Below are 22,060 nucleotides of genomic sequence, written 5' to 3'. Positions count from 1 at the left end.
TGTTTTGCTCTAGTCGGACGAGTTTCATCTGAAACTTATTTTGTTTCATTCGGGTTTCACGAAACCCGATCCGACCAAAGTCGCTCAACTCTACTAATCAGTACAGATTTAGCTTTGTAGTGCTCTGGGGCCCACTCCTCATGCAACAGAAAAACATCAACCTAGTGCAAAATGCAACATTACTAGCATTTAGGTTTACACATTTTGACTAAAATGTACAATAAAACTAAAAAGCTATAAGGCTGTATGTTGTTTCATATAAAAATAAAATAGTCAATGCAAAAGCCATGTACCTGTTCAAAAATGTGCCAGCTTCCTAGGATGCATGCATTTTAAGGGGTTGTCAGCTCCTCTTCCATGAGAGAGGTGAGCGGTGCTAGTATATGTAGATGTAATGTCATCTTTACTGCTCACCACCACGCAATACAAAAGTGAATGCTGCTGGACAAGCTTTAAAGTTGAAACATAGAATATAGAATAGACTAAAAGTGATTGTCAAATAATATTTAAAAAAGAAAAACTAACAGCAGTAGTGTGGCACAGTTTTTTTTTTTTTTTTTTTTACAAGAAAGCAGAGATGGTTTTCGACCAATGTCCAGAGTCTTAATTAGCAACCTGTGATATAGATCCAGTCTGTATAGCATAAAATTTCATTTTTGCATTCATTTTGTAGGGGGGATTCATCTAAACAAACTACTACTATTTGCCCTGTTAGAACAGAATTCTTTCATGACCCGTGAATAGAAAACGAAGGGCAACTTCACACAGAAATTTTTTTTGGTTACATCTTTTTTATTTCTTCCCCTCGTGCAATAAAACAAGTTCTCGTACTGAATAGTATTCTAGCTATTTAAGTTTAGGACTGTCCTATGTTAGAATGGAGAGCACTATAAGAGCAGCTCTTGTTCTGGTGGACCTTTCCAGTTAGTGGTCAATGTATATTTCCCATGGTAGAATGGAGAGCACAATAGGAGCAGCTCTTGTTCTGGTGGACCTTTCCCATCAGTGGTCAATGTACACTGCTCAAAAAAATAAAGGGAACACTAAAATACCACATCCTAGATATCACTGAATGAAATATCGCAGCTGCAAATCTTTATTCATTACATAGCGGCATGCGTTGAGAACAAGAAAACAAAAATGATCAATGTAAATCAATTAATATCCCATGGAGGTCTGGATTTGAAATGATACTCAAAATCAAAGTGGAAAGTCAAATTACAGGCTGATCCAACTTCAGTGAAAATGCCTCAAGACAAGGAAATGATGCTCAGTAGTGTGTATGGCCTCCACATGCATGTTTGACCACCCTAAGACACCTGGGGGCATGTTCCTGATGAGTCGGCGGATGTTGTCATGAGGGATCTCCTCCCAGACCTGGACTAAAGCATCCGCCAACTCCTGGACAGTCTGTGGTGCAACGGGACGTTGGTGGATGGAGCGAAACATGATGTGTGGCCCTCCAAAGAAATGCCACCCCACACCATTACGGACCCACGGCCAATCCGGTCATGCTGGAGGATGTTGCAGGCAGCAGGTCGCTATCCTTGGCGTCTCCAAACACTGTCACGTCTGTCACATGTGCTCAGTGTGAACCTGCTTTCATTTGTGAAGAGCACAGGGTGCCAGTGGCAAATTTGCCAATCCTGGTGTTCTGTGGAAAATGCCAAGCGTCCTGCACAGTGTTGGGCTGTGAGCAGACACATGCACATTTGTGGCCTGCTGGAGGTCATTTTGCAGGGCTCTGGCAGTGCTCCTCCTGTCCCTCCTTGCACAAAGTCAGAGGTAGCGGTCCTGCTGCTGGGTTGTTGCCCTTCTACAGCCCCCTCCACGTCTCCTGGTGTACTGGCCTGTCTCCTGGTAGCGCCTCCAGTCTCTGGACACACCAAACCTTCTTGCCACAGCTCGCATTGATGTGCTATCCTGGATGAGCTGCACTACCTGAGCCACTTGTGTGGGTTGTAGAGTCTGTCTCATGCACCATGAGTGTGAAAGGACAACCAACCTTCAAAAGTAACCAAAACATCAGCCAGAAAGCATTGGTACTGAGATGTGGTCTGTGGTCCCCACATGCAGAACCACTCCTTTATTGAGTGTGTCTAGATAATTGCCAATAATTTCCATCTGTTGTCTATTCCATTTGCACAACAGCATGTGAAATTGATTGTCAATCAGTGTTGCTTCCTAAGTGGACAGTTTGATTTCACAGAAATTTGATTTACTTGGAGTTATATTCTGTTTAAGTGTTCCCTTTAATTTTTTGAGCAGTGTATATTTCCCCATGGTAGAATGGAGAGCACAATAAAGCTATGTAGGTACCCACGTTGCAGAAATGCTGCGGAAATTTCCACAACATATCCGCACTCCCGCCGCAGGTACAACACATGCGAATTCACATGCGTTTTTTCAGCGGAAAACAAGCGTATTGCAAGAGTTTTCCGTTTGCGGAATGCTTGCGCATTCCAAACAATTAGCATCGCTTGGAAATATAGGTAGGATGTTAAAATTTAAAAAATTGTTATTCTCACCTTCCGACGGACCCCCGATCTGCTCTGCGGCTCTCCCGGTCCCAGTAATGCTCTGAGCGAAGGACCTGAGATCACGTCACGTTCGCGAGAGTGCGACGTCATTAGCGGTCATTCGCGCAAAGCATTACTGGGACCGGAAGATGCCGGGAGCGTGGTGAGAGGCGGGAAGGATTTCGGGGGCCGCCGCAGGGTGAGTATATCCTGATTTTTTATTTTTTATTCTATTTTTTACAGGATTAGGGTACCCAGGGCATGGAGGAGAGTCTCCTCTCCTCCAAATCCTGGGAACCATCCGCACATGATACGCTTACTTTGCGCATGGTGGGCATAGCCACATGCGGAAAGTAAGTGGTTCAATGCATTCCTATGGGTGCGGAATCGCAGCGATTCCGCAAAAAGAATGGGCATGCTGCGGATTTTACCGCAATGCGATTCCGCAGCGGAAAAATCAGCAGCATTAGCACAGCAATGCGGAATCATAAGATTGCATGGGATGTTTTTTTTTGCGTTTTCGCGGCGATTCCGCAGCAGGAAAAAAGCCACAAAAACGCGAAAAAAACGCAACATGTGCACACAGCCTGAGAGCGTCTCTTGTTCTGGTGGACCTTTCCCGTCAGAGGTCAATATATATTTCTCATGGCAGAATGGAAAGCACAATAATAGCAGCTCTTGTTCTGGTGGACCTTTCCCGTCAGTGGACAGTCTAAGTTTCCCATTTATGGAAAATAGACAATTGTTGGCATGGTCTGCTTATCTATAAGTGCCACCAATTGCAAAACCGTATCATCCAAACAAAACACATTCTTTTACAGTGGACCATATATTATATCACTTTCTCAAAATCTGTAAAAAGTCCATACATTGTTGTAAGAAAATGAGAGCGGGATCTACTTCACTAAAGACACTGAAATCTAGTTTCACAGGAAATCATGTCTCAGTTAATCCATATTCCCAGAATATCATTTAAAGGTGTTGTCCGGGACTTTAACACTGATGACCTATCCTTAGGATAGGTCAATGTCTGAAGAGTGGGGGTGCGACACACAGCACCCCTGTCCGATCAGGTGTTCCCTCCGACAGTGGCAGCCAGAACTACTCAGTTACAGAGTGGCACAGCAGAGTCTGTGGAATAATGTCTATGGCTGGGTACTGCATATCTGCCCTTTATTTGAATAAATTTATTCATTTTAAAACTGATGTTCTGGCGGTCACGGAGTGGACCTTTGGACGTGCAGCAGGCTGACCTTTGATCTTACGTGCCAGAATCGCTCCTGCAAAGGGCGAGTATAATTGCCTGATTTTCTCTCAAGCTTTTACCCGGATAAGACCCTATTGCGCTCTCTTTTCCTACAGTTTATATCTATCTCCATTTGAATAGGGTACAGATGTGCAGTACCTAGCCGCTATACAGTCCATGGAGCTGTGCAAATATGCAAATGAGAAGTTAACACCAACACTAGGAAAAACTGATCAGCGGGGGCTTCGGGTGTCGCACCCCCATTGATCAGACATTAAGGACCATCAATATTAAAGTCCCTCTTTAATAGGCAGCATTCCTGAAAACATTAAAGGGTTATTCCGAACATTTAAAGACAAAAGATAAAGGGACAACCTGCAGATCTTGCAGTTTGTGTTAGACCTTTGGGATTCCAAATTGAACCGGGCTCTGAAATGCTCCTTTTATTCTCTATCCCTTGTGAAATTATTAAACAAAAATGCTGAAAGTTTCTTGCAATTGTATGAAACATGAAGCAGTGAACCTGAAGCCAAGGAACCACGCTGCCAGCATGTTAGCTAAATTTCTACTTTTTTTTGTGGGGTGGGAATTTAGGACACAAGGTCCATTTTTTATCAAATACCTACCCCTCCAATAGGATATCTGTATTCCAGCAGAAAAAATATAAAATAAAAAAATATGATAACAGTGGCAAGCAAATACCATCTTACGCTACATCAACGTACCCTATAGATTTCTTCCAAAAGCAGCTTTACACAGTTCTTGCCCAAGTCTTCTGGTAGTACAGTCACCCCCTGCCCTTGTGGGTTTGATGCAAGCTCCGCACTCAAGAAATAACCTTCAGTTGTTTCAGCCACTAAAGACAAGCCAAAGCCAGGAGACCTAGAAATAAAGAAATCCCATGGATGGACTTGGAAAATACACACAATAAAACGATTATTCAACTTCCTACACCAAGGCATGTGGTGCTCATATACATACACTTACTTTCCAGAATTTGCCCCTTTGAGGTGGTCTGTGTATATATAAATATCTGGGAGAAACTTATTCAATATGCTTCTTGCCGACTCGACAATTCTATTGCCAATTTGTGGAGACACTCGGACAGAATATCTATTCACCAAGGGTTAAAGATAAAATCTTATATTGTAATAAAAAAGAAAATAGCAGGGTGGACCCCAAAACACACATAGCTGTGGAAGCAAATGACATAGCAAAGCTTTGAAGAAATTATTCCAAGTATGAAAGTAAGATTTCCATCTCCTGCCAAGATGTTACCAATAATGGGGAATTTCCAACTCCAAGATACTATCCCAGTTAATAATAATAATAATACATTTTATTTCTATAGCGCCGACATATTCCGCAGCACTTTACATTTCAGAGGGGACTTGTACAGATGATAGACATTACAGAATAACAATAATCACATTGATCATAACAGATACCAAGAGGAATGCTGGCCCTGCTCGCAAGCTTACAGTCTATGAGGAAAGAGGTAGACACGAAAGGTGGGTGGTGACAGTTGCTCTGATTGTTTGGACCAGCCATAATGTTAAGTGTGTAACAGTACAGACACAGAGGGCTAATGGATGCATAATGCATGTGGGAACATGATGCGGGGAACCTGGTTATGGTAAAAACGTTTGGCTGTGCCACACAGGGATAGTTAGGTTAATGTGTTGAGGCGGTAGGCCAGTCTGAATAAATGCATTTTCAGGGCACGCTTAAAATTGTGGGGATTGGGGACTAATCGTATTGACCTGGGAAGTGCATTCCAAACAATTGGCACAGCACGTGTAAAGTCTTGGAGACGAGAGTGGGAGGTTCTGATTACTGTACTGTGGATGCTAGCCTCAGGTCATCAGCAGAACGGAGGGCGCGGGTAGGGTGGTATACTGAAATAAGGGAGGAGATGTAGGGTGGAGCTGAGCAATGAAGAGCTTTGTGAGTGAAGGTAATAAGTTTATACTGAATTCTGGAGTGGATGGGTAGCCAGTGTAATGACTGGCACAAGGTAGAGGCATCGGTGTAACGATTGGCAAGGAATATGATCCTGGCAGCAGCATTCAAGACAGATTGAAGGGGGGAGAGCTTGGTAAGAGGGAGTCCGATTAGAAGAGAGTTACCATGGTAATGACCACTAGCAACTAGCTGTCACTATAGCAATGGTCGTAACCATGGATGACTAAGGTCCTGCAATGCCCACACATTAGGAAAGAGACATAGCGAATCAGAAGAACTATACAACATGTCTAATTGAAGTTATTTGCTATTATTACACCTATTACATATTGGGATAGTATCTTGGATATGGAAAGATCCCTTTAAGTTATTATTTGCATCTTTAAAGCATTTATAGCTTTTGTGTGTCTTAGTTTACAGTTTTTGATGCAAATTGTCCCAATTGACAAGTGAGAAAAAGGACTATTTGTACAGTCCTCGATTTAAAGGATACGCCACTCCCCGGACACGCTTTATTTTGCCAGGATCCGTCAGGTGAACTGGTCTGAGGACCTTTCTAACAGGACAGGAGAAAAGGACTTCTCCACCTCCTCCAGGTGGCATCCCCCTCTTTAAAATCTGGAAAGACAAAAGAAAATGATAAAGGATAAAGCTAAAGCAAAAAAAAAAAATTAAAGAGGACTTCCCAGCTCTCCAGTTAATGTTCCCTTTGGTAAACACTCCTTTTTTGCATATATAACACTTATAGTAAAATCTGTTCTTAGAACTTTATAAAGAATCTGACATCAGATTTTTGCCATGTTATCTGAGAGTAGCAAGGTGCAGGGGCTGACACCCTGATTCCAGCAATATGTCACTTGCTGCCATTTTGATACAATCACAGTTTTCTCTGCTGCAGATGTAGCCTTGCTCCGAATACACTAGTGCCCTGTATAATCCTGCACGCATAGATTGGCAGATTTTTGTGTGTATACTGTGCATCGACAAAAACATGCCATTCAGTGGTGGGCATGTAGTAGTGATAAGCTCCTGCTGTTAAAGCAATGATTTTATTGAAACGGCAACACAGCATAGTGACATCACTAGAATCTTGCTCTCTGCCCCAACATCACATGCTGCTCTCAGATTACAAAGCATAAATTGCTCCTATTAGAAACTGATGAATAAATGAAAGGGGTATGGTCACGTTTGCAAGATATCCCTTACCCATTTGATAGGGAATAATTTAATAGTTGCTGGGGGTCAGACCGCTGGGAACCCCACCCATCCCGAGAAACAGGGCTCTTTACCTGTGCGAATACAGTGGTGGGCGATCATGCACCTCTATTGATTCTTATCGGGAACGCTGGAGAATTCCAAGCTCTGCGCTTGGCACGTCTTCAGTATGCCCATAAGAATGGGTGGAGCAGCAGTGTGCATGACTGCCCAGTGCTCCATTCACATGGTGGTTTCTCATAATTGATGGGGGTTCCAGCGATCACACCACTAGCAATCAGAAAGTTGTCCCTTAGCCCTTTGGATTGGCGATAACTTCCAAACATGAGAATATCTCTTTAACCCCTTCACGACCTTTGACGCCACGTAGGCGTCATGAAAAGTCGTGCCAGAACGACCCATGACGCCTATGTGGCGTCATGACTTTAAATCCCCCCGGCGGGTCGGGTGACCTACGTCACTGAAAGGTCACCCGACCCGCAGATACAGGGGGCTTTGTTCTTCGCCACAGGGGGCGTGGCTTCGCCCCCACGTGGCTACGATCGCTCTGATTGGCTGTTAAAAGTGAAACAGCCAATCAGAGCGATAGTAATATTTCATCAATGAAAATTGATGAAATATTACAATCCAGCCATGGCCGATGCTGCTGTAGCATCGGACATGGCTGGAGACACCGATTCCACCCCCCCCCCCCCCCGGCGATCGCCCCCCCCCCCCCGCAACTGAATGACAGCGGCGATCTGCCGCCGCTGTCATCATCTGCCCCCCTCCCATTCCCTCTGCTCCCCGCCAGATTCAGATAACCCCCTCACCCCCTCTCACCTCCCCCAACACCTTCTAAGTCCCCCTGTCGCTCCCGGTGTCCGGTGGGTCCGGTTCATGGGCGCCGCCATCTTAGAAAATGGCTGGCTGCAGATACTATTCTTTCATTTTGATCACTCTCACAGTGATCAAAATGAAAGAAAAAGTAAATAAACCCCCCGATTATCACCCCCATAGGTAGGCACAACTAATAAAATAAAGAAAATATTTTTATTTTTCGGTTAGGGTTAGGGTTGAAAAGAGGGTTAGGGTTAGGGTTGAAAAGAGGGTTAGGGTTAGGGTTGAAAAGAGGGTTAGGGTTAGGGTTGAAAAGAGGGTTAGGGTTAGGGTTGAAAAGAGGGTTAGGGTTAGGGTTGAAAAGAGGGTTAGGGTTAGGGTTGAAAAGAGGGTTAGGGTTGGAAAGAGGGTTAGGGTTGGAAAGAGGGTTAGGGTTGGAAAGAGGGTTAGGGTTGGAAAGAGGGTTAGGGTTGGAAAGAGGGTTAGGGTTGGAATTAGGGTTAGGGTTGGAATTAGGGTTAGGGTTGGAATTAGGGTTAGGGTTGGAATTAGGGTTAGGGTTGGAATTAGGGTTAGGGTTGGAATTAGGGTTAGGGTTGGAATTAGGGTTAGGGTTGGAATTAGGGTTAGGGTTGGAATTAGGGTTAGGGTTGGAATTAGGGTTAGGGTTGGAATTAGGGTTAGGGTTGGAATTAGGGTTAGGGTTGGAATTAGGGTTAGGGTTGGAATTAGGGTTAGGGTTGGAATTAGGGTTAGGGTTGGAATTAGGGTTAGGGTTGGAATTAGGGTTAGGGTTGGAATTAGGGTTAGGGTTGGAATTAGGGTTAGGGTTGGAATTAGGGTTAGGGTTGGAATTAGGGTTAGGGTTGGAATTAGGGTTAGGGTTGGAATTAGGGTTAGGGTTGGAATTAGGGTTAGGGTTGGAATTAGGGTTAGGGTTGGAATTAGGGTTAGGGTTGGAATTAGGGTTAGGGTTGGAATTAGGGTTAGGGTTGGAATTAGGGTTAGGGTTGGAATTAGGGTTAGGGTTGGAATTAGGGTTAGGGTTGGAATTAGGGTTAGGGTTGGAATTAGGGTTAGGGTTGGAATTAGGGTTAGGGTTGGAATTAGGGTTAGGGTTGGAATTAGGGTTAGGGTTGGAATTAGGGTTAGGGTTGGAATTAGGGTTAGGGTTGGAATTAGGGTTAGGGTTGGAATTAGGGTTAGGGTTGGAATTAGGGTTAGGGTTGGAATTAGGGTTAGGGTTGGAATTAGGGTTAGGGTTGGAATTAGGGTTAGGGTTGGAATTAGGGTTAGGGTTGGAATTAGGGTTAGGGTTGGAATTAGGGTTAGGGTTGGAATTAGGGTTAGGGTTGGAATTAGGGTTAGGGTTGGAATTAGGGTTAGGGTTGGAATTAGGGTTAGGGTTGGAATTAGGGTTAGGGTTGGAATTAGGGTTAGGGTTGGAATTAGGGTTAGGGTTGGAATTAGGGTTAGGGTTGGAATTAGGGTTAGGGTTGGAATTAGGGTTAGGGTTGGAATTAGGGTTAGGGTTGGAATTAGGGTTAGGGTTGGAATTAGGGTTAGGGTTGGAATTAGGGTTAGGGTTGGAATTAGGGTTAGGGTTGGAATTAGGGTTAGGGTTGGAATTAGGGTTAGGGTTGGAATTAGGGTTAGGGTTGGAATTAGGGTTAGGGTTGGAATTAGGGTTAGGGTTGGAATTAGGGTTAGGGTTGGAATTAGGGTTAGGGTTGGAATTAGGGTTAGGGTTGGAATTAGGGTTAGGGTTGGAATTAGGGTTAGAATTAGGGTTAGGGTTGGAATTAGGGTTAGGCTTGTGGTTAGGGGTGTGTTGGGGTTAGGGTTGGAGTTAGAATTGAGGGGTTTCCACTGTTTAGGCACATCAGGGGGTCGCCAAACGCGACATGGTGCAACCATTGATTCCAGCCAATTTTGCGTTCAAAAAGTCAAACGGTGCTCCCTCCCTTCCAAGCCCTGCCGTGTGCCCAAACAGTGGTTTACCCCAACATATGGGGTATCAGCGTACTCAGGAAAAATTGCACAACAACTTTTGGGGACTAATTTCTCGTGTTACCCTTGGGAAAATAAAAAATTGGGGGCTAAAAAATTATTTTTGTGGAAAAAAATGATTTTTTCATTTTCACGTCTCTGCATTATAAACTTCTGTGAAGCACTTGGGGGTTCAAAGTGCTCACAACACATCTTACATACGTTCCTTAGGCTGGTTTCACATTTGCGTTTTTTAGCGCTGGAAAAAAACGCATATGTGCGCATGCGTTTTTTCCCCTATATTTAACATGGGTGCGCATACCTGCGCGCTGGTAAGCGCATGTATGCGATTTTCATGCGCTGCGTTTTTTTGGGGTGTGCGTTTGTATTTTCCAGACGCATCATGTTGCATTTTTTGGCCCTGCAAAAAAGCGCATGCGCACATATGCGCACGTTTTGCGCTAAAAATGGCCATTATAGCCTATGGATGCGCATATGTGCGCACTGGCATGCTCATGTATGCTTTTTTTGCACATGCGTTTTTTTTTTGATAACCATGGAATTTAGGGGTTTGGGTTAGAGTTAGGGTTAGTTAAGGGGGTTTAGGGTTAGGGTTAGGGTCAGGGTTAGGGTTAAGTATGGTTTGGTTAAGGGTTAGGGTCAGGGTTAAGTATGGTTTGGTTAAGGGTTAGGGTCAGGGTTAAGTATGGTTTGGTTAAGGGTTAGGGTCAGGGTTAGGGTTAAGTATGGTTTGGTTAAGGGTTAGGGTTAGGGTCAGGGTTAGGGTTAAGTATGGTTTGGTTAAGGGTTAGGGTCAGGGTTAAGTATGGTTTGGTTAAGGGTTAGGGTTAGGGTCAGGGTTAGTTAGGGTTTAGGGTTTGGGTTGGGGTTAAGTATGATTTGGTCAAGGGTTAGGGTCAGGGTTAGGGTCAGGGTTAGGGTTAGTAAAGTCATGGTTTGGGTTAGTAAAGTCATGGTTTGGGTTAGTGTGAGGGGCCACCTAATGTTGGAAAAAAACGCAAACGCGGTAAAAACGCACTAAAAACGCATACAAACGCATAAAAACGCTGCGTTTTTTTCATGCATGCTCATAAAAATGCTTGAAAAAAACGCAGCAGTTGTATGCTTTTGTATGCGTTTTTTCAATGCTTTTTTTGCGGGAAAAACGCGCTGCAAAAAAAAGCAAGTGTGAAACTAGCCTTAGAAGGTCTAGTTTCCAAAACGGGGTCACTTGTGGGGGGTTTCCACTGTTTAGGCACATCAGGTGCTCTGCAAACGTAATGACGACCGCAGACTATTCCATCAAAGTCTGCATTTCAAAACGTCACTACTTCCATTCCGAGCCTTGACGTGTGCCCAAACAATGGTTCCCCCCCACATATGGGGTACCAGCGTACTCAGGACAAACTGGACAACAACTTTTGGGGTTCAATTTCTCCTGTTACCCTTGTGAAAATAAAAAATTGCGGGCTAAAAAATCATTTTTTGAGGAAAAAAAATATTTTTTATTTTCACGGTTCTGCGTTATAAACTTCTGTGAAGCACTTGGGGGTTCAAAGTGCTGCTCACCACACATCTAGATAAGTTCCTTGGTGGTCTAGTTTCCAAAATGGGGTCACTTGTGGGGGGTTTCCACTGTTTAGGCACATCAGAGGCTCTGCAAACGTAACATGATGCCCGCAGACCATTCGATCAAGTCGGTATTTCAAAACGTCACTACTTCCCTTCCGAGCCCCGACGTGTGCCCAAACAATGGTCCCTCCCCACATATGGGGTATCAGCGTACTCAGGACAAACTGGACAACAACTTTTGGGGTCCAATTTCTCCTGTTACCCTTGTGAAAATAAAAAATTGCGAGCTAAAAATTCATTTTTTGAGGAAAAAACATGGATTTTTGTGAGTACTCACCGTAAAATCCTTTTCTCCGAGACGCTCATTGGGGGACACAGAGACTGTGGGTGTGTGCTTCTGCCGTCTGGAGGCTGACACTAAGTATACAAAAAAAGAGTTAGCTCCTCCTCCGCCGCATACACCCTCGCCCCCAGACCGGGCGTAACTCAGTTTAGTGCATAAGCAGTAGGAGAACACGCCTTAAACTCAGGCAAGAAATTATACGTCTGGAAAAGGGACCACCCTGATCCTTACATAAGGATTTGTATAACTCAAAATAAGCAAAAGCCAACTGGCTAGTAGGGTGGGTGCTGTGTCCCCCAATGAGCGTCTCGGAGAAAAGGATTTTACGGTGAGTACTCACAAAAATCCATGTTTCTCCTTCGTCTCATTGGGGGACACAGAGACTGTGGGACGTTCTAAAGCAGTCCCTGGGCGGGATCTTAGCTCACCCAATCCATGCTACTTTGCGCCCCTGATTAGAGGTGCGCAACTGCTGCCTGAAGAATCTTTCTTCCCAGGCTTGCATCCGAGGATGCCTGGGTATGTACGTTATAATGTTTGACAAACGTATGCAAACTGGACCAGGTAGCTGCTTTGCACACCTGTTCCGCTGAAGCTTGGTGTCGCAGTGCCCATGAGGCACCCACTGCTCGAGCCGAGTGTGCCTTGATCCCTGCCGGAACCGGCGTGCCACTGATTTCATAAGATTCTTGAATCGTCAGGCGAACCCATCTGGCCAAAGTCGCTTTGGACGCAGCAAGCCCCTACCGTCTCCCTTCTGGGATCACGAATAGAGAGTCTGTCCGGCGGAAAGATGCTGTCCTTGTCACATACCTCCTAAGAGCTCTTACCAGATCCAGTGTGTGCAAAGCCTTTTCTACCCTGTGCACCGGTGCCGGGCAAAACGAAGGTAAGCCAATGTCTTCGTTGATATGGAATGCAGAGACAACCTTCGGCAAGAAGGGGGGAGCTGGCCTTAAAACTACCTTATCCTTATAAAAAGTCAAGAACGGCGGTTTACAAGATAAAGCCGCCAATTCCGAAACCCGCCTAATAGACGTAATAGCTACCAGAAAAACGACTTTTCTGGACAGGTAAGGTAAGGAGACTTCTTGTAAGGGTTCGAAGGGGGGCTCCTGAAGGGCTCTGAGCACCAAGTTCAGGTCCCATGATTCCGTCGGCGCCTTATAGGGGGGTACTAAATGTGCGACCCCCTGCATAAAAGTCTTAACCTGCCAGACCGAAGCGACCTTTCGTTGAAAAAGGACCGACAGGGCCGAGATTTGCGTCCTGAGCGAACTCGGAGCCAGCCCTGCGTCCAGCCCTGCCTGCAAAAAAGCCAGTACGTTGGGGGTTGAAAAAACCAGAGGAGCCACTCCGCGATCCCTACACCAACGGAAAAAAACTTCCCAAGTCCGATGATATACCTTCGCCGAGGAAGGTTTTCGGGCACTCACCATCGTGGCCACCACATCGCGCCTGAATCCTGCCTGTGTTAACAGCCAAGATTCAATGGCCACGCCGTCAAACACAGGGCCCCTAAGTTCGGATGGTAGATCGGCCCCTGGGACAGCAAGTCCGGTCGATCTGGTAGACGCCAGGGTACGTCCACCACTAGCTGAACCAGATCTGCATACCAGGCCCTCCGAGGCCAGTCTGGCGCTAGCAGAATTGCTGGAACCTTCTCTCTCCTTAACTTTCTGATGACCCTTGGAAGCAGAGGTAGTGGGGGGAACAAGTATGGGAGACGAAACTGGCTCCATGGAAGCACCAGAGCGTCTGCTGCGATCGCCTGCGGGTCGAGGGATCGAGCGACGAACCTTTGCACTTTGGCGTTCTCTCTGGATGCCATAAGGTCCACGTCTGGTGCCCCCCACCGTTGGCAGATCTGTTGAAAAACCTCGGGGTGCAGGGACCATTCCCCTGCCGCGACCCCCTGTCGGCTGAGAAAATCTGCCGCCCAGTTTTCGACTCCCGGAATGTGCACCGCTGAAATTACCACGTGGTTCTTTTCGGCCCAACGCAGTACCAGTCCAACCTCGCGCATGGCTGTTTGGCTGCGCGTGCCCCCCTGATGGTTGACATATGCTACTGCTGTAGCATTGTCCGACTGAATGCGCACCGGCCGGTGTCTCAGGAAACACTGAAAATGTTGCAGGGCCAATCGTATTGCCCGTATCTCCAGAATGTTGATCGGGAGAATTATCTCCTGAATGGACCACCGCCCCTGGGCTGTGTGACTCTGGAAAACTGCTCCCCAACCTTGCAGGCTTGCATCGGTCGTCACCACCAACCACTGTTCCGGGGGAAAGGGTTTCCCCTGGACAAGAGACGAGTCGCGAGTCCACCATCGGAGTGATTGTCGGACCAGCGGAGACAAATTGCACCGATGACTGAGGGATAGCAGCCTTCTGTCCCATGCTGACAAGAGTGCATGCTGAAGCGGACGGAGATGGAACTGGGCAAACGGGATTGCCTCCATCGCCGCCACCATTCTGCCCAACACACTCATGCCGTACCGGATGGATCTGGAGCCTGGCTGTAGAAGGTTCCGTACCCCCTGTTTGATCTTTCACGCTTTGTCCTGAGGGAGGATCACCAGCCCCCGGGAGGTGTTGAAAACCATGCCTAGGAATACAATTCTCTGGGCTGGAACCAAGGACGATTTGTTCCGATTGATCAACCAGCCTAGACGCGCCAGGGTATCCAGCGTGATACTGACATTCTCCTGGCACGCCTGAAAGGACGGCCCCTTTACCAAAAGGTCGTCCAGGTAAGGTAGTACCGTTATGCCCCGAGCATGCAGGATGGCCATAACCACCGCCATTATCTTCGTAAAGACTCTGGGAGCAGTGGCCAGACCGAAGGGCAGAGCAACAAATTGAAAATGTCGCCCTCCGATCGCAAAACGCAGGAACCTCTGGTGTGGAGGAAAAATCGGAATGTGCAGATATGCATCCTGCACATCGATCGAGGACAGGAACTCCCCTGGATCCATGGCTGCAATGACCGAACGGAGGGATTCCATCCGGAACCGCCTGACTCTGATGAATTTGTTTAGGATTTTTAGATCTAATACTGGCCTTACTGTCCCGTCCTTTTTGGGGACCGAAAACAGGTTGGAGTAAAAACCTTGTGTCTCTTCGCTTTTCGGTACTGGGACAATGACCCCGTTGCGCTGTAGCGTCATTATGGCCTGTAACAAACTCTCCGCCTGCGACTCTGTTCCGGAAAGTTGGGAACGGAAGAATCGCCGTGGCGGGAGTCCGAGAAACTCTATCTTGTACCCGGACGATATCAATTCTGCCACCCAAGCGTCGCGTGCCACTGCGACCCAAACGTGGCTGAACCTTAGTAGGCGTCCGCCCACTCTGTCGTCCGAAGGTACGAAGCGCCTCGAGTCATTTTGCTGGAGGCTTTTGGGATCTGGCCCCCCTTGTTCTGGGCAAACGGCCTCGGCCTCTACCCAGCGGATTGGCTCTGTAAGAGATTTGCCTTTCCCTAATCTGACCATCATTTGCGGAGGTGGATGCTCTGGCCGAAGACCCCCTCCAGGGGTTACGAAAAGGCCGAAAACGCCTCTGTGTCTGCCTGAATGCTGGCCAAGTCCTCTGCTGCGGGAGGAAACTACTCCTCCCCCCTGTGGCTTCTGAGATAAGCTTATCAAGCTTCTCACCGAACAACCGATTGCCCTGAAAAGGCAATGAGGTCAAGGACTTTTTGGAGATAGAATCCGCTTTCCACAATCTCAGCCATAATGCTCGCCTAATGGCGATCGCATTTGCTGCTGCCACCGCAGAACACTCGGCCGCGTCCAGAGAGGCGCTGACGAGAAAATCACTTGCCCCTAAGATCTGATTTGTCACCTCCAAGACCTCCGCAGGCAGGTCTCTGTTTTGGAGGGCATTCTGCAGAGCGTCCGCCCACGAAACCATGCCTTAGCCACCCAAGTAGCCGCAAAGGAGGGGGCAAGGGCCGACCCCGCTGCCTCATACACCGAGCGGGCAAGCCCCTCTATAAGGCGATCAGTTGGGTCCTTGATAGAAGAACCGCTGGGTATCGACAATAGCGATCTTGACGCTAAACGTGATACCGGTGGGTCCACTACTGGCGACTCCACCCATCCCTTATGGAGTTCAGGAGGAAACGGATACTTAGCTTGCAGCGCTTTTTGCATTGCAAAACGCTTATCCGGGTGTTCCCCATGTTTCTGAACTAGCTCCTCGAACTCCGGATGCGTGGCAAACCTTCTATGCGGTCGCCTGGTCTTTTTGAAGGAGACCTTGTGACCTGAGGCCGTGGACACATCGTCCTCGATCTCTAAAGTCTGGTTGACTGCCTCAATGAGGCTGTCCACCGAGTCTTGGTATCCCAGGCTTTCTGGATTCCAGGCCTCCTCCTCCTCCTCGCCCTCATCCTGCTCGCTTCCTGAGCTCGGCGACGGGGAACGAGATACCCTAATACCCGCCACCGAAGCCCCAGAGGGTCCGGCCGACGGGGAACGAGCTCTTTTGCTATGAGCTTGTCTGGTGCTGGAGCGGCCTCTAACGGTCGGAGGGTCCTGAGACGTGGACGAGCTGTCTTCTGCTGGCAGACCACCATCCTTGTCCCTACCTGGGCCTTGGAGAGACTCAATTGCCTTTGTAAGGGATATCATAGAGTTTGATAAAGATACCGCCCATTCTGGAGGGTCCTGACCTCTGGGCTCTGCAACAATGGGGGGCTCCTGGGCTCGCTCCGACTCGCAGGCTTCACAAAATTTACCCGGCTGTGCTTTAGGCAGCCTGACCCCACAGGAAACGCAAACAGCGTATAGGAAAGAGTGAGCTTTCCCTTTGCCAGACATATTGCAAGGTAGGGTAGGAGGAGGAGGATAACCCCTTCCTTGACTACTAGTGCGGCACTCGCAACGGGGATGCACTTACCCACCGGTAATGGCCCAACTTTGCGTCTCTTCCGTGCGGCGTTACCCGCCGGGGCACTCGCACTCTGGGAGATAGGGGGCGGCTTCCGGCCCCACTTCGGCGAGGAAATGCAAGGAGGGGGGCGGGAGGTCCCCGGTAACTGTGCGCGCCTGCCGCTCTCCGCCCCCGGAAGTTAGTGGGCGGGGCTTCCGGCTATCCCCGGAAGTCGGCGGGCGGGCGCGCGGACTCCGGACCTCCCCATACAGCGGGGACCGCGGGCGCCCGCGGGGCTCCGGCCGCGCTCCGCGTGCGACGTTACCCGCCGGGGGCAGCGCCGGGTGAGAGACGGACTACCTGGTCCCGGCCTGATCAACCAAAGGTGAGCCGGGCCGCCGAGGGGGCTCTACGGAGGTGCTTCTCAACCCCATCCCTGGGCAGGGAGGGGGAGGCTACTGTACCGCTCTCCGCTTCAATCCCTGGCTTACCTGCGCCTCCAACTCCACCCCTGGACTCACTACCTAGGGGTGGTAGGGGCATTTCCACGTTGCAGGAGAGAACAACGTGGAGGATCGCTCACACGTGCTCGCCCGTTGGGAACGATGGGGAAACCGCAATCCTCTTATCAGGATGCGTTGCCGCCTCTTTCAAAATAAAAAAGAAAAATAGTTGTCTGGGGAAAAGTCCCAGATGTATCCCTCGGTGCGGGAGAGAAACACGTGGAGGGTTACTCACACGTGGTCGCCCGTTGATGATTTGGGGAGATCGGATCCTCTCTATAGGATCCGTCGCCCCTGTCTTATCTTCATAGAGGAAAAAAAAAAAAAAACAAACCTAGTCTGGAGCTCCAGACTGCGTGTGCCTCCATCAGACACTAAGCAAAAAACTGAGTTACGCCCGGTCTGGGGGCGAGGGTGTATGCGGCGGAGGAGGAGCTAACTCTTTTTTTGTATACTTCGTGTCAGCCTCCAGACGGCAGAAGCACACACCCACAGTCTCTGTGTCCCCCAATGAGACGAAGGAGAAAAAAGATTTTTTATTTTCATGGCTCTGCGTTACAATCTTCTGTGAAGCACTTCGGGGTTCAAGGTGCGCACTACACATCTAGATAAGTTCCTTGGGGGGGTCTAATTTCCAAAATGGGGTCACTTGTGGGAGGTTTCCACAGTTTAGGTACATCAAGGGCTCTGCAAATGTAACATGATGCCCGCAGACCATTCCATCAAAGTCTGCATACCAAAACGTCACTACTTCCCTTCTGAGCCCTGACGTGTGCCCATACAGTGGTCATCCCCCACATCTGGGGTATCAGCGTACTCAGGACAAACTGGACAACAACTTTTGGGGTCCAATTTCTCCTGTTACCCTTGTGAAAAAAAAAAATTGCGTGCTAAAATTCATTTTTTTTGAGGGAAAAAAAATGTTTTTTATTTTCACGGCTCTGCATTATAAACTTCTGTGAAGCACTTGGGGGTTCAAGGTGCTCACCACACATCTAGATAAGTTCCTTGGGGGGTCTAGTTTCCAAAATGGGGTCACTTGTGGGGGGTTTCTACTGTTTAGGCACACAGGGGCTCAGCAAATGTAACATGACGCCCGCAGACCATTCCATCAAAGTCAGCATTTCAAAATGTCACTACTTCCCTGCTGAGCCCCAACGTGTGCCCAAACAGTGGTTCCCCCCCCACATATGGGGTACCAGCGTACTCAGGACAAACTGGACAACAACTTTTGGGGTCCAATTTATCCTAGTACCCTTGTGAAAATAAAAAATTGGCAACTAAAAAAAATTTTTTTTAGGAAAAAAAAAAGATTTTTTATTTTCACTGCTCTGCATTATAAACTTCTGTGAATCACCTGGGGGTTCAAAGTGCTCACTATGCATCTGGATAAGTTCCTTAGGGGGTCTAGTTTCCAAAATGGGGTCATTTGTGGGGGAGCTCCAAAGTTTAGGCACACAGGGGCTCTCCAAACACGACATGGTGTCCGCTAACGATTGGAGCTAATTTTCATTTCAAAAAGTCAAATGGCGCTCATTCCCTTCTGCGCCCTGCCGTGCACCCAAACAGTGCGCCCCCCCCCACATATGGGGTACCAGCATACTCAGGACAATCTGGACAACAACTTTTGTGGTCCAATTTCTCCTGTTAGCCTTGTGAAAATAAAAAATAGCGTGCTAAAAAATCATTTTTGAGGAAAAAAAATGATTTTTTATTTTCACTGCTCTATGTTATAAACTTTTGTGAAGCACTTGGGGGTTCAAAGTGCTCACTACACATCCAGATAAGTTCCTTAAGGGGTCTAGTTTCCAAAATGGTGTCACTTGTGGGGGAGCTCCAATGTTTAGGCACACAGGGGCTCTCCAAACACGACATGGTGTCCGATAACGATTGGAGCTAATTTTCCATTCAAAAAGTCAAATGGCGCTCCTTCCCTTCCGGGCCCTGCCGTGCACCCAAACAGTGGTTTATGACCATATATGAGGTATCGGTGTACTCAGGAGAAATTGCCCAACAAATTTTAGGATCCATTTTATCCTGTTGCCCATGTGAAAATGAAAAAACTGAGGCTAAAAGATAATTTTTGTGAAAAAAAGTACTTTTTTTTTTTATGGATCAATTTGAGAAGCACCTGGGGGTTCAAAGTGATCACTATGCATCTAGATAAGTTCCTTGGGGGGTCTAGTTTCCAAAATGGGGTCACTTGTGGGGGAGCGCCAGTGTTTAGGCACACAGCGACTCTCCAAACGCGACATGGCAAGCGTTAAATATTCCAGCATATTTTCCATTCAAAAAGTCAAATGGCACTCCTTCCCTTCTGAGCCCTGCCGTGCGCCCAAACAGTGGTTTTTGACCACATATGAGGTATCGGTGTACTCAGGGGAAATTGCCCAACAAATTTTAGGATCCATTTTATCCTGTTGCCCATGTGAAAATGAAAAAATTGATGCTGAAAGAAAATTTGTTGGAAAAATTAAAATGTCCTTTTTTTCCTTCCATGTTGCTTTAGTTCCTGTGAAACACCTAAAGGGTTAATAATCTTCTTGAATATAGTTTTGAGTAGCTTGAGGGGTGCAGTTTTTAGAATGGTGTCACTTTTGGATATTTTCTGCCATATAGACCCCTCAAAGTGACTTCAAATGTGAGGTGGTCCCTAAAAAAAATGGTTTTGTAAATTTTGTTGTAAAAATGAGAAATCACTGGTCAACTTTTAACCCTTATAACTTCCTAACAAAAAAATATTTTGCTTCCAAAACTGTGCTGATGTAAAGTAGACATGTGGGAAATGTTATTTAGTAACTATTTTGTGTCACATAACTCTCTAGTTTAACAGAATAAAAATTCAAAATTTGAAAATTGCGAAATTTTCAAAATTTTCGCCAAATTTCTGATTTTTTCACAAATAAACGCAAAAATTATCGATCTAAATTTACCACTAACATGAAGCCCAATATGTCACGAAAAAACAATCTCAGAATCGCTAGGATGCGTTGAAGCGTTCCAGAGTTATTACCTCATAAAGGGACCCTGGTCAGAATTGCAAAAAATGGCCAGGTCATTAAGGTCAAAATAGGCTGGGTCATGAAGAGGTTAAACAACTGGGTGTATCCCTGCACTCTTAGGGTAGGGTTCACACCACTGTGAAAAAAAAAAAAAAAAAAAAAAAGTCTGGTCGCTTTTGCTAATTACACTCTGATCAACCTTTGATCAGTGTGATAGAAAAAAAAAATCCATCTTCTCCATTATGTCTGACTATGAAAATTGGACTGCACTCAGACGTCATCCATGGCCGCGTGTAATCCAACTATTGCATGAAAATCATGTGTGCTATTTTTTCCTTGGATACTGTCAGAGGAAAAAAATTAGACATGGGCATGACCTCAGACGCTGTAACGTTGGTCCGAGCGCGATCGATTTTGTTGGATTGCACACGGATCGAAAATACTGTTGACTGCATGAGCCCTTATGGTGTCCAAATGTTTAAGGACACACCTCTAACAAGGGGGATGATAATTCCCACCAGTGATCACAATTCCTACAGAATGGCAGTTATGAGAAAATAGTTTTCCTATGAGTAACATAGGTATTGGTTTTAGTAAACACGTCGAGTGGCGACAGTTCCTCTTTCAATTAGGATTTCATGCATCATTTTGGATACAGAAAAGGAAATGAAATGTTGCTTCTCATTGTAAAACCTCAGGTATAGTCACTGCTGCCACTAAACAAGTAAGTTAGTTCCTCCAACCGGCCACCATATGGAGAGGGCTTGCATGAAGGCGGCAAAGAAAGGTGCCATAGCAGAGAACCTGGAAGGTAAAGCCTAGAGTACCGTATATACTCATGTACAAGAGATTTTCATTTTCAGCCCATTTTTTGGGGTTGAAAGTCCCCCTCCTCTCGGCTTGTACACGAGTCATACCGGGGGGGGGGGGGGGGAGATCAGGGGTGTCAGATCATTCTCACCCCCTCCTGGCTACTCTCTGCAGCCCCCCTGCTTGTTCCATGTTCTCAGCGCCCCTGCTCTTCCTGCTTCAGCGGTCACGTGGTACCGCTCATTAAACTCATGAATATGTGCATTGTTATTACTTTAATGAGCGGTACCACGTGACCGCTGAAGAGCAGCGCCAAGAACATGGAACAAGCAGGGGCTGCGCTGCACAGACGAGCGCCAGGAGGGGGCGAGTATGAACGGGGGGAGCCATATTCACCTGTCCCTGTTCCATAGCCGACAACGCTGATGAGCAGCGGGCAACAGGAGGTGAGTATACAGTTTTGTTTTTTTTTGCTTTTTTTGTAACGGAGGCGGCAGCAGCAACATGATGGGGCCACAACACACTGTGCAGCATTCTCTGGGGCCACAACACACTGTGCAGCATTCTCTGGGGCCACAACACACTGTGCAGCATTCTCTGGGGCCACAACACACTGTGCAGCATTCTCTGGGGCCACAACACACTGTGCAGCATTCTCTGGGGCCACAACACACTGTGCAGCATTCTCTGGGGCCACAAAACACTGTGCAGCAAAACTGGGGCCACAACACACTGTGCAGCAAAACTGGGGCCACTCACTGTGCAGCCTAGGCTTATACAGGAGTCAATAAGTTTTCCCAGTTTTTTGTGACAAAATGGGGGGCGTCGGCTTATACACGGTATTTATTATGATGGATTATACAGTGCCACCATATTGTACAAGGCTAGATAGTGATCATTCACTGTCCCCATTTCTTCTGAAGTATGGTGGGTAAATTTTGGCTGTCAAACCAGCAATGGGGGTTATTAGGCATGTGGACGCGCAACATCTCAGCTGAACGTGGCTGGCAAGAGAAGAACGGCTGGGGACCACTGGTATAAACAGATATGAAAAATAACCAGGACAAGCCAAATTCTAGAAATGTAATCTCTATTACACTTTTTTTTTAATATGAAATCTTACCTTTAGCTCAAAATGCTCACCATCTATACCAAATCTTTTCAGTAATGGAATGGCTGTGGCCTTTAGAGTATCCACCT

At 47.0% G+C, this 22,060-nt stretch overlaps 1 protein-coding gene across 2 annotated transcripts in view; it reads right to left on the bottom strand.

The window, feature by feature from the left end:
• The window catches only part of RCL1 (RNA terminal phosphate cyclase like 1), a 56,377-nt gene that overhangs the window by 9,157 nt on the left and 25,160 nt on the right, over positions 1–22,060 (bottom strand). For both annotated transcript variants that reach the window (XM_073542629.1, XM_073542630.1), the window contains 4 exons: positions 21,984–22,058; positions 6,224–6,348; positions 4,753–4,878; positions 4,491–4,647 (listed from right to left, as the gene is read on the bottom strand). In XM_073542629.1, the coding sequence (XP_073398730.1) occupies positions 4,491–4,647; positions 4,753–4,878; positions 6,224–6,348; positions 21,984–22,058 (483 nt within the window). The remainder of the gene's footprint in view (positions 1–4,490; positions 4,648–4,752; positions 4,879–6,223; positions 6,349–21,983; positions 22,059–22,060) is intronic.

This window comes from Dendrobates tinctorius, unplaced genomic scaffold (genome assembly GCF_039654945.1).
Source record: "Dendrobates tinctorius isolate UK_male_01 unplaced genomic scaffold, ASM3965494v1 ptg000128l, whole genome shotgun sequence".
Taxonomy (NCBI): Eukaryota; Metazoa; Chordata; class Amphibia; order Anura; family Dendrobatidae; genus Dendrobates; species Dendrobates tinctorius.
The sequence above is the reverse complement of the archived record's forward strand: the minus strand, read 5'-3'. Positions and strand labels throughout refer to the sequence as shown.